The sequence below is a fragment of the Ornithorhynchus anatinus genome, chromosome 11 (genome assembly GCF_004115215.2).
Source record: "Ornithorhynchus anatinus isolate Pmale09 chromosome 11, mOrnAna1.pri.v4, whole genome shotgun sequence".
Taxonomy (NCBI): Eukaryota; Metazoa; Chordata; class Mammalia; order Monotremata; family Ornithorhynchidae; genus Ornithorhynchus; species Ornithorhynchus anatinus.
Window position 1 is genome coordinate 51,331,747 of NC_041738.1, and position 14,420 is coordinate 51,346,166.

Genomic DNA, 14,420 nt, shown 5'->3' on the forward strand with positions numbered 1-14,420 from the left:
CAGAGGCAGGATGCGGGAAAGGAGCCGGCAGTGAGATAGACACCTCTCTGACTCACAGATACCAAGAGCACTTAAGGTACTTATTGGTCTACATATTCTACTCTTTATTCACTCATATCTTTCCACTCTCTTGTTATAATTGATCAAACCTCATGAAGCAGCATGGCCTAATGAAAAGAGCCGGGGAGTCAGAGACCTGAGTTCTATTCGCGGCTCTGCCACTTGTTTGCTGTGTGACCTTGGGCAAATCACTTAACTTCTCCAGACCTCGGTTCCCTCATCTGTAAAGTGGCGATTAAGACTCGGAGCCCCATATGGGACATAGATTGGGTCCAGTCCGATTAGCTTCTATCTACACCAGCACTTAGAACAGTGTACTGATTATAAATACTTTGGTGCTGCCTGTGTCCTCCCCTTCCCCATTATAATGACAACTCCTTGAGGACAGAGATCATGTCGCCTTTTTGCAGACACTTTTAAAAATGATATTTGTTAAGTGCTTACTACGTGCCAGGCACTGTACAAAGTACTGGAGTAGATACAAGGTAATCAGTTTGGGCAGAACCCACATCCCACATGGGGTTTGCAGGATTAAACACATTTTTACAGATGAGATAACTGAGAAACAGAGAAGTTAAGTGATATGCCAAAAGTCACACAGCAGACAAGTGGCAGAGCTGAGATTAGAACCCAGGTCCTTCAAACTCTTGGGCCTCTGCTCTATACACTAGGCCACACTGCATCTCATGCAGCAGCTGCTCTGCCAGTAGTGATTTGTCATTAAGTTCTATTGATTGATTTAATGTAGACTGAACTCTGAACTTAAAGCTCTTTGTGGCCAGGGAAGGCACCGAGGAAGGACTCAATACAGACCGTTGAATGAACGAGGATGGATGGAGGGGAAAGGAAACCTTGAGACTAGGAAAGGAAAGGGGGTGTGAGGGTAGTGGGATATCGACAGTCACGGAAGCTGAACTCATCCCGGTCAGGGCTGGGGGGCATGATTATGGTCAGTTTGGACAGGATCTCCCTCAGTCCTCCCCGTTCATCAGGCAGATGGTCAGAGGAGCCAAATTTTCCCCTTTGTAGTTAGGACCAGGAGAGAAGAAGGGGCGCACGGGGCCGGAAAAAGTGCAGCCGGAGAAGGTGAAGATGTGGGACTCGTCAGTGATGTTGAAGAACAATACATTTCCTGCCTCATAATCTAGGAAGACCCCTATCTTCTGAGGAGGCACCGCTGGGGAGAGACAGGTAGTGGGAGACGTGCAAGCCTGGTATTTGTTGGCATTTCTCAGGATCATGGCCCAGAATCCAGTATGAGGACAAAGAGTCACCATCCCCTTCCTGCCCACCGAGTCCCTGCAAACCCCCACGTCCCAGTGGGTCTTCCCGGCCACAGACACCTCCCAGTAATGCTTCCCTTTGGTGAAGTGTTGCGCACCCAAGATGTTGAAAGAGTTATCAAATCTCTCGATGGTGTCAGGGAGGTTCTGTGGAGTGTCTGCATGACTCACGCTTCTCTGATTGTCTTTCAGGAAGAGGGTGGGATGGGCCGTGTTTGGGTCCAGAGTCACATCCGCTGCGGAGAGAGACATGGGGTCAGTGCTGGGGTCAAGGGTCAGGAGGTACCAGGGGAGCCTGGGACAGTGTGGGTCTAGGAGAAGCAGAATGATGTAGCGGAGAGAAGTTCTGAATTCTAATCCCGACACCGCTGTACGTCTGCTGTGTGACCTCGGGCGAGTCACTTCACTTCTCTGTGCCTCAGTTACCTCATCTGTAAAATGGGAATGAAGACTGTGAGCCCCAAATGGGACAGGGACTGTGTCCAACCTGATTTGCTGGTATCCAAGCCAGTGCTTAGTACAGTGCCTATAGTAAGAGTTTAACAAATACTATTATTATTATTAGGAGAGATTGGGATGAGGTCAGGAGGGGGAGATAGTGCAGACCAGAAGCTCACAGAGTCACTACCAGTCCAGACATCCTCTCTAAACCCACAGTCCCACTCCCACTCCCACCCTGACAGAGCCTAGCCATCTTGTCCTTCTCATGCACACCATCTGTTCCTGCCTTCACGCTCGGCAGCAGTGTTTCCCTTTGATTCCAACACTTACCTAGGGCTGGAACAGCAGGGGCTTGAATTCTCTGAATCTCTGATACGGCCTGTGCCGCCTGTGCACAACGCTACCACAACTATGAATATTACCACTACTACTATTGCTATAATAATAATTACGGTATTTGTTAGTCATTTGCGTCAGGCACTGTACTAACAAATGGGGTGAATACAAGCAAATTAAGTTGGACACTCTCCCTGTCCCAGATGGGGCTCACAGTCTCAATTCCCATTTTACAGATCAGGTAACTGAGGCACAGAGAAGTGAAGTGACTTGTCCAAGGTCACACAGCGGACTAGTGGCGGAGCTGGGATTAGAACCCATGACCTTCTGACTCTGTGTTCTACCCACTACACCGTGCTGCACTACTATTACTACTGATAATGACTGTGGTATTTGTTAGGCTCTTGTTATGTGCCAAGGATTGTATTAATCACTGGGGCCGATACAAGTTAGTTAGGTATTCAATTACCATTGTACAGTTGAGGAAACTGAGGCACAGAGAATTTAGGGACTTGCACAAGAACACTCAGCAGGCAAATGGCAGAGGGGGGATTGGAATCTATGTCCTCTGACTCTTTCTGGTAGGCCACCTTGTGTTGCCCTCCCCTCTCCCCTGGCTTTCTTGCCTCGTGTTGTAGTGCTGGTGTGTGTCTCCGTCACCAACTGTACTGTTTGGGTACTGGAGGGATGGGGAGCAGAGGCGTTGGTGTGGAGAGGGAGCTTCGGAGGGTCCATCGATGCCTAGGGGCAGTCCAACAGGTTACCTGAACAAGTCCTCAGTATCGCCTTCAAACCCGGTATTGGGTGGCTGCTCTTCAGCTTCATGGGGATGGTTTCTGGTTGTGGCAGGATTCGACCGTCCCTGGAGAGAGTGCAGGTCCAATGACCCTTCCCATAGGATGGGACCCTTTGGCCTGGATCCAACCGGATCAGCTTCACCCATATCCCCTCTTCTCCCTCTCTCCCACCCTCCATTGCAAACAGTGGGAGATGCTGAATGAGACTTCCTCTAGACTGAAAGCTCTCTAATAATAATGATGATGATGGTTTTTGTTAAGTGCTTACTCTGTGTCAAGCACTATTCTGACTGCTGGGGTAGGTATAAGCTAATCAGGTTGGACACAGTCCCTTTCCCACATGGAGCTCATCGTCTTAATCTCCATTTTACAGAAGAGGTAACTGAGGCACAGAGAAGTTAAGTAGCTTGCCCAAGGTCACACAGCAGACAAGTGGGGTAGACAGGAGTAGAACTCAGGTCCTTCAGACTCCCAGGTCCGTGATCTATCCACTAGGCCACACTCTCTACACTGTAAGCTCACTGTGGGCAAAGAACGTGTCTATCAACTCTGTTGAACTGTCCTCTCCCAAGTGTTTAATACAGTGCATTGTACATAGTAAGTGCACAATAAATACCATTGCTCAGTTGATCGATTGATTGACACGTACCTGCCCCGGGTGTTCCTCACATCCTAGGGAGAAAAGAAAATCAATCCAGATGAGTCTCTATTAGTCCCAGGATCCCTTCCCTTTGGCCACTCGATGCCCCGCCCCACCATCACCAAACACCCCATGAGGAATCAAGGAAAGTGAAAGTCTTCAGCAGAGGCCTCAGTAAGTATGTTCTCTGACCCTTAGGGCTGGGCAACCTCCAATTCTGGTTTCTCCCTGGGGTAAATCTAGTTCACTGCTGGGGTAAGGCTGGGGTCAAGGTCTGGGAAGGAAGAGGAGTTTTCAGCTCTCTGAGGCTGCACGAGACTGGGGATTCCTGGGACATCAGGTTTGGGCCAGGCTGGGATTCTCTGCTCCTCTCTGGTTTTATATGTCTGTCTGGAGAAACAGGGGGAGGTGGGGGGGGAGAGTGTACTATCTTGGCCACACTGCTCCCACTGAGTAACCACCTCTACCCTGTCTCATCACTCATGGCTGGAGATGTCCACAGTCTGGACTGTTTTTCGTGGTCCTGGAGAGAAGCTTGGAGCTCCTTACAGTCCACTGGTAGGGTAACGAGCAGCACCTGGGAATTCAAAATGTGGATCCAACACAGATCAGCCCCTACAGCATCCAGAACACAGAGTGTGATGGGCTCCCAAGGAACATACTGAAGATGTTGAGGCACTGCCCTTGGCCTCCAGGAACTCATAGAATAATGGGGAACACATAAATCATATATTGGCGAATACAACATAGTGAAGAAATAGAGACAAAGAAGAGTCTGAGGCAAATGCATGTTTATTCATTCAGTTGCATTTATTGAGTGCTTACTGTGTGCAGAACACTATACTAAGCTCTTGAGGGAGTACAATACAACAATAAACCGACGAATAATGAATGAATAAGCACATAAATGCCTACAGGCTTGAGGCTGATTGGATGGCAAACTGGGGAAGCAAAAGTACAATCGGGGATTGGCTGACCCAATTTTTGCTGTAGGGACACAGAAAACTAATTGTTGTCTGTGACAAAGGTTTGGGAAAGCCAACTTTGTTTTCCCATTAACACCAGTGGTCGTGGCACAGAGAGCAGAAATAATTTGGTTGGGGGGGCATGGAGGAGACCCCCACAATTACATGCTCCATTGGTTCATCCGGGGGGCAGTTTAGGGTTGCTGATGAAAGAGCTCCTGTCTTTTACTGCATTTTTGTCCAACCAGTTTCTAGAACAGAGCTCTAATAATCTCAAAAGAGCACACATATGTTGAGAAACAAGCTTGAGCTTAAGCAGAAACCACTCTAAAAGATCTGAGGGTCCAGATCTGGGGGAAATGGAGATAACTAAGGAGGCAGTTGCCAGAATGTTTGGGAGAGAACTAGGAAAGTGTCGTACTTTCCCAAGTACTTAGCACAGAGCTCTGTGCACACTAAGTGCTCAATAAATACCATTTATTTATTTATTTATTGATTGATAGAGTGAGCTTCGGAGCTGAGGCCAGAGTGACTGGTAAGGGAAGGGAGGCTGGAGTGGATGAAAGGATGAGAGTTCAGAGGGGCCATAGGCTCTGACCAGGAGAAGTCACCAGCAGCCCCATCCTGACAGGAAAGGGGCATTCTTCCTAGCCCCTTGAAAGACCTTACCTCCTCCCCCGAGGTGACCCACCTTGTATGTCTCGGTTGCTTCCTCGATGGGGTCGGCGTGGTGACCGTTGCGCTCCCAATACCGATGACAAGCTGCACAGACGGCCTTTCCATCCTTCTCACAGAACAATCTGAGATCCTTGACCACCGGCTTGAGGCTCTCCACCAGGTTTCCCAGCTGCCTATTGGGCCGGATGTCCTCTTGCTGGAAGCTGGCCCGGCACTCAGGGCAAGAGCTGTGCCCTTCTCTCCACAGCTTAGAGATGCATCTGTGGCAGAAACTGTGCCCACACTTGATGCTCATGGGCTCCCCTGAGAACTCCAGGCAGATGGGACATGTCATTTCCTTTCCAATCCTTTCAACCTGCATTTCTGAGGCCATGGCCACTGCTCTCCGGTCCCCTTGACTGGGCTGTCTGCTCCACAGCTCTTTTACAGTGTCTTCTACCCTGACTGAAGTTCACAGCAAAAGAGGGCGTGGGCTGGGAGCAGCCAAGTAGGAAGATCGGAGAATGGAGAGATGCAAAGATCAGCTGGGGAGAGGGAGGAGAGAAGAAAAAGGAGAGGACAAGGAAGAGGAAGTTGTAGTAGTATTTGTATCCTCTACTTATTTCTCTCATCCTGTACTCATCTCTCTCATTCAACCCACCCATTCAATCTGTCACCAACACTGCAACATTTGCAGCATTGCTAAAACCCACCTTTTCCTCTGCATCCAAACAGATCCAAGCACTTATCCTATCCTACCTTGACTACTGTATCTGCTTCCTGTTGACCTCTCTGCCACCTGTCTCTTTCACTCCATTCTATACTTCACCCTGCTGCCCAGAGCATTTTTCTAAACCAAATTCAGTTCACATCTTCCCACTCTTCAAGAACCTCCAGGGGTTGACCACCTAACTATATATCAAATGAAAGCTCCTTAGCATTTGCTTTAAAGCCCTCAATCAGCTTGCCCCCATACCTTACTTTGCTGATCTTTTACAGCCCAGCCTGCATACTTTGCTTCTCTAGCACCAGCTTACTCACTGTGCCATGATCTCATCTATCGCACCGCCACCCACTTTCTCTCATCATCACCCCAGCCTGGAACTCCCTCCCCATTTGTGTACAACCAGACCACCACTCTCCCCAGCTTCAAAGCCTTATTAAGGTCACATCTCCTCCAAGGGGACTTCCCTGATTAAGTCCTCTTATGGCTGGCTCACTCTCCCTTTTGTGTCATCTATGCACTTGGATCTGTGACCTTTGGTCATCTGATATCTGCTCCACCCTCAACCCCAAACCCTTTATGTACATTTCTTTCAATTATATATTATAAATTCCCTATTTATTTATATGAATGTCTGTATCCCCCTCTAGACTGTAAGCTCGTTACGGGTAGGGAAAGTGCCTACTAATTCTCTAGTATTATACATTCCCAAGCGCTTAGAACAGTGCTGTACACATAGTAAGCACTCAATAAATACCACTGATTGGTTGATTCATATATTACAGGCCACCACTCTCTCCACCTTCAAAGCCTATTAAGTTTTCATCTCCTCCAAGAGGTCTTCCCTGATGAAGCTCTTTTCCTTCCAGTTCCCTCTCTCTTCTGCATTGCCTAAACACTTGGATCTGTAACCTTTGGGCACTTAGCATTTACCCCACACTCAGCCTCACAGCACTCATGTGCATTCCGATCATTTATTTATTTGCATTAATGTCTGCCTCCCCTGCTAGACTGTAAGGCTCACTGAGAACAGAGAACGCGTGTGCCAACTCTGTTATACTGTACTCTCCCAAACACTTAGTACAGTGCTCTGCCCACAGTAATCCCTCCATAAGTACCAAATTGATCATTAATAGTAATAGTATTTATTAAATGCTTATTGTGGGCAGAGCACTGTACTAAGCACTGGGAAAGTATATGCATGTGAGCTCAATAAATTGAATGAATGCATTAGGCTACAGTCCCTGGCCCTCGGGGGGCTCAAAAATCTGAAAATAAAAAGGGTGCAGACACACAAGGAGAGATGAAGGAAAACACAAAGACCATATAAAGATGAGGACATGTCAACAAAATAAAAACAAAGATCAATAGGGTGTTGTGCCTACAATAGCAGAATTTCAGACTCCCAACTACTCCACAGTCACAGTGCCGCCCCGGTGATTGCTCCGGCAGCAACCACCACAGTCTTCTCGAGGTCAGTAGCAGTATCCTTCGTGACTATTGTTCTTTTAGACTGTAAACTCATTATGGGCAGGGAAGGTGTCTACCGACTCTTATATTGTACTCTTCCAAGTGCTTCTGTCATGGTAAGTGCTCAATAAATACCATTGATTGGTTGATTGTTATTTCTCCTTCCAGGTCCCAATCATTTACCCAACCTACTCAGATTAGGTCGGAGAGTATCAGATGCTCCCATCCACAGTCTTCAGAAAGGAAAACTGAGGCCCAAGAGAGGAAGGGGCTTGTAAGTATTATCATAACTCGAGTACCCACCCTTTCCGCTTCATTGAATGAGGCCTCAGGCTTTCTGGTGTTTTTCTCTTGTCTTGTCCCCTTAGAACTGTTCCGATAGTCAGGTGTGAAATAACAGTAACAGCTTGTGTTTGTTTGGCACTTACTAGGTGCCAAACATTATTATAAGCACTGGGATAGTTATAAGATAATTTGGTTAGGCCCAGCCCCTGTCCCACATAGGGGTCACAGGCTAAGAAGGTTACAGAACATCTATTATCCCTCTTCCCCTGAGATAATCTTCTCAGCAGGTTCCCTACCTCAACTTCATCTGCCTCCTGCAAAGTAATCCATTAGAGCTGACTTTTTTACTCAGAGGCCCCAGCGAGAGGACAGCATTAGAGGACAGTGAGAGGACAATAATTTAGGACCTTTCTGGTGCAATTCAATTATGACTCAGATAACTCTTGGAGTGTCAGGATGAACCTGTAGGTCTCCCTTGCCCATGGCTACCTAGGCCCAGAGTTTGGCAGGGACCCTGAAAATAGAAGCAGGTTATTGGGTTAGACTCTAGACTGTAAGCTCCTTATGGGCAGGGAACAATGCCTACTGACAGTGGTCTGCTAACCCAGGAAGTGCTCAATAAATACCCTTGATTAGTGGATTGGTTTATTAGGTTGGAATTAAGGTGTACATTAGAAAGAATAAAACTGGGTTGAACTCTATGCTTTAGACCTGACCTTACAAAATTGATTTCTGGGCAGATTTTATTCTCTTGGCCGGCTGCTCAAAACCTTGAATAGAAGGCACAACTGGGGAGAATTTACTGAAGGAGGCTTTTTTTTTATTAGGGAGAGGGAAGGAGAAGGGGAAGGAGGTGTGACTGTGACTAAGTCAGAGGGTAAAAGGAAGAGACAGGAGCTGGAGGAAAATGTTTGACTAGGGAGGAGAAGGAAAGTTGATGGCTTTTGTGATCTGCAGTGTCGGAGAGTGGTGATATCAGCCTTTTTTATGGTATCTGTTAAGCAGTTACTATGTGCCAGGCACTGTACTAAGTGCTGGGGTAGATACGAGCTAATCAGGTTGGACAAAGTCCATGTCCCATATGGGTCTCTGAGTTTTCAACTTAGGCATAGAGAAGTTAAGTGACTTGCCCAAGGTCACACTGCAGACAAGTGGTAGAGCTGGGATTAGTACATGATTTCTTCTGACTCCCAGGCCAGTGCTCTATTCACTCGACCAAGCTGCTCCTCAATCTGTCTCCTCAGTCTATGACCAAAATAGTTTCCATGTGCATGCTATTGGGATGTTCTTTACTCAGGGATTTATAACTGTTCCGTAGTTAAGGATCGGACTTTGAAATTACCCTTTAAATGATAATATAGATATAGCTCATGGGCATTTGCGAACAGTACTCTTCCTCCTGCCCCGTCTTTGCCTTGACCAAATTGTTAGTGAAGTCCCTTGTCTCAGTGGACACTGGTCCAGATCTCTGTCTTGGAGACTTTTGTTTGTTGACAAAAATTTTAGAAGGATGTGATTGGTAGGTAAAATACCTCCCTACCTATTGGTGGGGTCAAGTGGGTATGACTGCCAGACCCCTGAGAAGTCCACCCTCGGAGTTGATCCAAAATCCACCCACTAGCGACCCTTGGATTCTCAGGAAAACAAACAAGAAAGTCTAGTTCCTAAATTCCACCCCCTCCCCCGCCCCCAACAGGATCCCCACCAGGGCCTCATTTAATAATCATAACTGTGGTATTTGTAAAGTGCTTACTTTGTATTCTACTAAGCACTGGGGTGGATGTAAAATAATCAGGTGAGGCACAGTCCCTGTCCCACATGGGGTTCACAGACTAAGTAGAAGAGAGAACTGGTATTATTATGATAAAAATAATGATGGTATTTGTTAAATTATGGTTATGTGCCAAGCACTGTTCTAAGCGCTGGGGTAAATGCAAGATTATCAGGTTGTCCCACGTGGGGCTCACAGTCTTAATCTCCATTTTACAGATGAGTAACTGAGGCACAGAGAAGTTAAATGACTTGTTCAAAGTCACACAGCTGACAAGTGGCAGATCCGGGATTCGAACCAATGATCTCTGACTCCCAAGCCCAGGCTCTTTCCTCTGAGCTACATATAAATAAGGAAACTCTTTTTCCCCCAATCTCCAGATCACAAACGGAACAAATCTCCCTAGATTGTCACTCCTGGCTTTGCTTTTCTGGATGAGGCTGGGAACTGGAGTGGAATTTGCCCTCGGCTGGTCCCCGGGGCTGAACTTTGGGATTCTGGAAAAGGGCACGGTTCCTGGATTCACTGCCACTTTCTCTTTCAGAGTCCAATGGTTCCGGGCTCTAGACTCTGGACTCCAGCAAAGGGGCTGGAACCAAGCTGGATCGTGAGTCAGGGCTATGTCAGTAGCAGGTCAGACCGGAGTGCTCCTGAGCACCCCGCTAGCTACTGGTAACGACAGGTGTGGCATTTGCTAAGCACTCACTATGTGCCAAGTATTGTACTAAGCACTGGGGTAGGTACAAGTCAATCAGGTTGGACACAGTCTCTGTGGCGCACAGAGCTCATAATCTAACGGGAAGTGAGAACAGTCTCTTCTTTTCTCCTTTCACTACGGATCTCAGCCTCTCCCTCCCCCTCCCCTTGCCTCCCAGGGTCTTTCAGTCATCTGTCTTCCCCCTCCCTCCCTCCCTTCCCCCCACACTCCCCATAGCCCTAGACAGGGTCTTGAGGGGTGGCTGCCATTTCTTAGGAGAAAAGTGACTGGCAGTACTCATGATCTTCTCAGTGGGCTGGCTCAGGGCTTGTTGGCAATGGATGTTGAAATGGGTATACAACAGGGGAGTTAATAATAAACTGGGGAAAAGTAAAAATGATGAGTCTCAGCAGTTTAAAAAAGTGATTTTATGAGAATCTAAAGGGGAAAATGCAATCAGTGGGGTGGAGAGGGGTTAGTCCCTTAATGTCTGAGGGTAATCCTGTAATGGCTGGATCCCAGAACTCTGACCCTGATATAAACTCCCCAATGGAGAGCAAATGTTGGCCAACTTCCTACTTTATTGCTATTGTTTTAATGAGATGTCCATCCTGTTGATTCTATTCATTGCTATTGTTTTGTCTGTCTCCCCCGTCAATGGGCAGGGACTCTCTATCTGTTGCCGATTTGTATATTCCAAGCGCTTAGTACAGTGCTCTGCACATAGTAAGCACTCAATAAATACTACTGAATGAATGAATGAATGGTATCACTAAATTGTCTAACACTTTCTGCTTGTGAATGAATTGTGTGTAATTCCCAGGGCAAGAGCTTCCCATCCTTTGGCCTCTCATCTATATTTGTCTTTAGCAACTTATATATCAAATGTCTGGCACGGAATGACTATTGAATATGTTCCTCTCAATCAGTTCTCTTCCTTAGCCTCACTCAGTGAGCTTGAAAGCAGTTTTGTGTTGAAGTGATTGATGGTAATTTTCACTGTGCCCTTCTTGCCATGAAGCGGGGACTATGCCTAAACCTGAAGACTGAAATACTGCCAATGTATCACAGAAGCAATGGTCACAGAATTCTGCTCCCCAGGCAGAATGCTGAAAGATAGGGAAATAGAAAAGCATTTCAAGAAGACATCCTTTGGAAGACTGTCAAACAGAGTGTGGTGATAGTATATCTGGCTCCAGACCCAACTAAAAGTCTACAGATCTGCAGTGCTATCCCACCTTATCTATAGCTTCAAGACTTGGTCTTCACACAGGAACTGCATCAGACTCCTTGAGCAGTTTCACCAACATCACTTATGGGCCAGAGAAAATATCAAATGGCAAGACAAGATCTCAACAATGAAGTTCTGGACCACAGTCAGCCTCCTAACCTTGAATCTCTGCTCATTGTTACAAAGCCACACTGGATGGGACACATGAAGATGGATATGAACAATACAGAGCAGTGGTGTCATCTTTTAATATGAATATTAGAGAAGCAGTGTGACCTAATGGAAAGAGCATGGGCCTGGGAGGCAGAGGACTGGGGTCTAATCCTGTCTCCTCATTTGCTGGCCATGTAACCTTAGGCAAGTCATTTAACAATAGCCTCCTTGCTAATCTCTTTGCCTCTTATCTCTCCACACTCCAGTTCATATTTCACTCTGCTACCAGGATCATTTTTCTATGGAAACATTCAGGCCATGTTTTCCTACTTCTCGGTAACCTCCAGTGATTACCCTTCATCCTCTGCATCTAACAGAAACTCCTTATCATTGGCTTTAAAGCACTCAATCACCTTGCCCCCTCCTACCTCACCTTGCTACTCTCCTAGTGCAATCCAGCCCACAGACTTCACTCCTCTGATGCTAATCTTTTCACTCTACCTTGATCTCTTCTATCTCATCACTGACCTCTGGCCCACATCCTGACTCTGGCCTGGAAAGGCCCTCCCTATTCATATCTGACAATTACTCTCCCCACCTTCAAAACCTTATGGAAGAAAGATCTCCTTCTGGAAGCCTTCCCTGACTAAGCCCTCCTTTCCTCTTCTCCTACTCCTTTCTGCGTTACCCTGACTTTCTCCCTTTATTCATCCCCACTTCCAGCCCCACAGCACTTATGTACATATCTGTAATTTTATTATTATTATGTTATATTAATAATAACCATTCAAATAATGATGGTATTTGTAAAGCACTTACTATATGCCAGGCACTGTACTAAGCGCTGGGGTGGATACAAGGAAATGGAGTTGGACACAGTCCCTATCCCACGGGAATTTCACAGTTTCAATCTCCATTTTACAGATGAGATAATTGAGGCATAGAGAAGTGAAGTGACTTGCCCAAGGTCACCCAGCAGACAGCAGACAAGTGGCAGAGCTGGGATTAGAACCCATGACCTTCTGACTCTCAGGCCCATGCTCTATCCCCTATGCTACATTGCTTCTTTTATTTATTTATATTAATGTCTGTCTCTCCATCTAGACTGTGAGCTCGTTGTGGGCAGGGAATGTATCTGTTATATTGTACTCTCCCAAGCACTTAGTGCTGGGCACACAGTAAGTGTTCAATAAATACGATGGCTCAGTTTCTTCATCTCTAAAATGGGTATTAAATACATATATATTCCCACCTACTAAGACTGTGAGTTACATTAGGTTCAGGGACTATGTTTGACTGGATTAATCTATATCTCCCCAATGCTTAGAACAGTGCTTGGCACATAGTAAGTACTTAACAAATACCATTAATAATAATAATTATATTTGTAGGTGGCATGAAACTGATGAAGTAGGAGCTGAGGGGATTTAGGAAGGTGGCAAGATGACAAATGGATCAGGAAAGGGGAAGGGGAACTTTGCTATTGGAAAAAGCAGTGGGCTGACAGACGTGAAGGATTGGGCATTTCCATGGCAGGAGAAAGGGGCTGAGCAACGTGTTGATAGCAGAGAGAATGAGAATGAGGCACATTGGCTAGGATAGCTTGAAAGGAACGAAGAGCATGTCCTGGGCTGTAGTGGGAGAAGAGAGTGAATAAGTAGGAAGGAGGGCAGCAGTGTGGCCCAGTGGATAAAGCACAGGCCTGGAAGCCAGAGGACCTACGTTCTAATGCTGACTCAGCACCTTGCCTGATATGTGACCTTGGGCAAGTCACTTAACTTCTCTGTGCTTCAGTTTCCTCACCTGCAAAATGGGGGTTCAGTACCTGTACTTCCTCCTGCTTAGACTGTGAGTCCCATATGGGACAGAGACTATATCCAGCCTGATTAACTTCTATCTACCCCAGCACTTAGAACAGGGCTTGACACATAATAAGTGCTTAACAAATACCACTGAAAAAGGGAGAGCAAAGTGAGTGACTTAAAACTAATGGTCAGGATTTTCTGCTTGATGCAGAGAGGAATGGGCAGCCAGTGGGGATTTTTAAGGAGTGGAGAGATGTGTGCAAAATAGTATTTTAGAAAAATGATCCAGGGAGCAGAGTGGAATATGGACTGGAAAAGGGGGAGACTAGAGGTAGCGAGGTGAGAAGGCAGATGCACAGGCCAAGCCGGGATCTGACTCGGTGTCTGAACCAGCACAGTGACATAATCATCACCCCAGCTCTGCCCCTTGTCAGCTGTGTGACTGTGGGCAAGTCACTAAACTTTTCTGTGCCTCAGTTACCTCATCTGTAAAATGGGGATTGACTGTGAGCCCCACGAGGGACAAACTGATTACCCTGTATCTACCCCAGTGCTTAGAACAGTGCTCTGCACATAGTAAGCATTTAACAAATACCAACGTTATTATTATAAGCCCAACAACAGCTTCAGTAGGGGCAGAATAGAGATTAGACATAGTTCCTGTGCTCAGGTATTCAGGTATAGAGAAGCAGCGTGGCTCACTGGAAAGAGCACGGGCTTTGGAGTCAGAGGTCATGGGTTCGAACCCCGGCTCTACCACTTGTCAGCTGTGTGACTTTGGGCAAGTCACTTAACTTCTCGGTGCCTCAGTTACCTCATCTGTAAAATGGGGATTAAGACTGTGAGCCCCACGTGGGACAACCTGATTCCCCTGTGTCTACCCCAGCGCTTAGAACAGTGCTCGGCACATAGTAAGCGCTTAACAAATACCAACATTATTATTATTAGGTATTCCCAGGCTTGTAGAGCAGCCCTTCCCCTATAACAAAGCCTCTTCCCCTGGACCCTGCCCCTTTAAGACTCCAGAGGGTTCTGGGCACCTTCCTGCACTATATAAGACTCCAGAACGTGAGTTAAGCTAGTTTTCCTGTGAGAGAAGACAGTG

At 46.6% G+C, this 14,420-nt stretch overlaps 1 protein-coding gene across 1 annotated transcript; it reads right to left on the reverse strand.

Annotated features, from left to right (window-relative positions):
* Nucleotides 1-1,031: 1,031 nt before the first annotated feature.
* LOC100087616 (E3 ubiquitin-protein ligase TRIM21) lies at nucleotides 1,032-5,666 on the reverse strand. The gene is made up of 4 exons (XM_001517457.3): nucleotides 5,214-5,666; nucleotides 3,567-3,589; nucleotides 2,885-2,982; nucleotides 1,032-1,579 (listed from the first exon to the last, which is right to left on the reverse strand). Exons 1-4 carry the CDS (start codon nucleotides 5,571-5,573, stop codon nucleotides 1,032-1,034), a joined length of 1,029 nt encoding a protein of 342 aa, XP_001517507.2. The 5' UTR covers nucleotides 5,574-5,666.
* Between the last annotated feature and the right edge of the window lie 8,754 nt (nucleotides 5,667-14,420).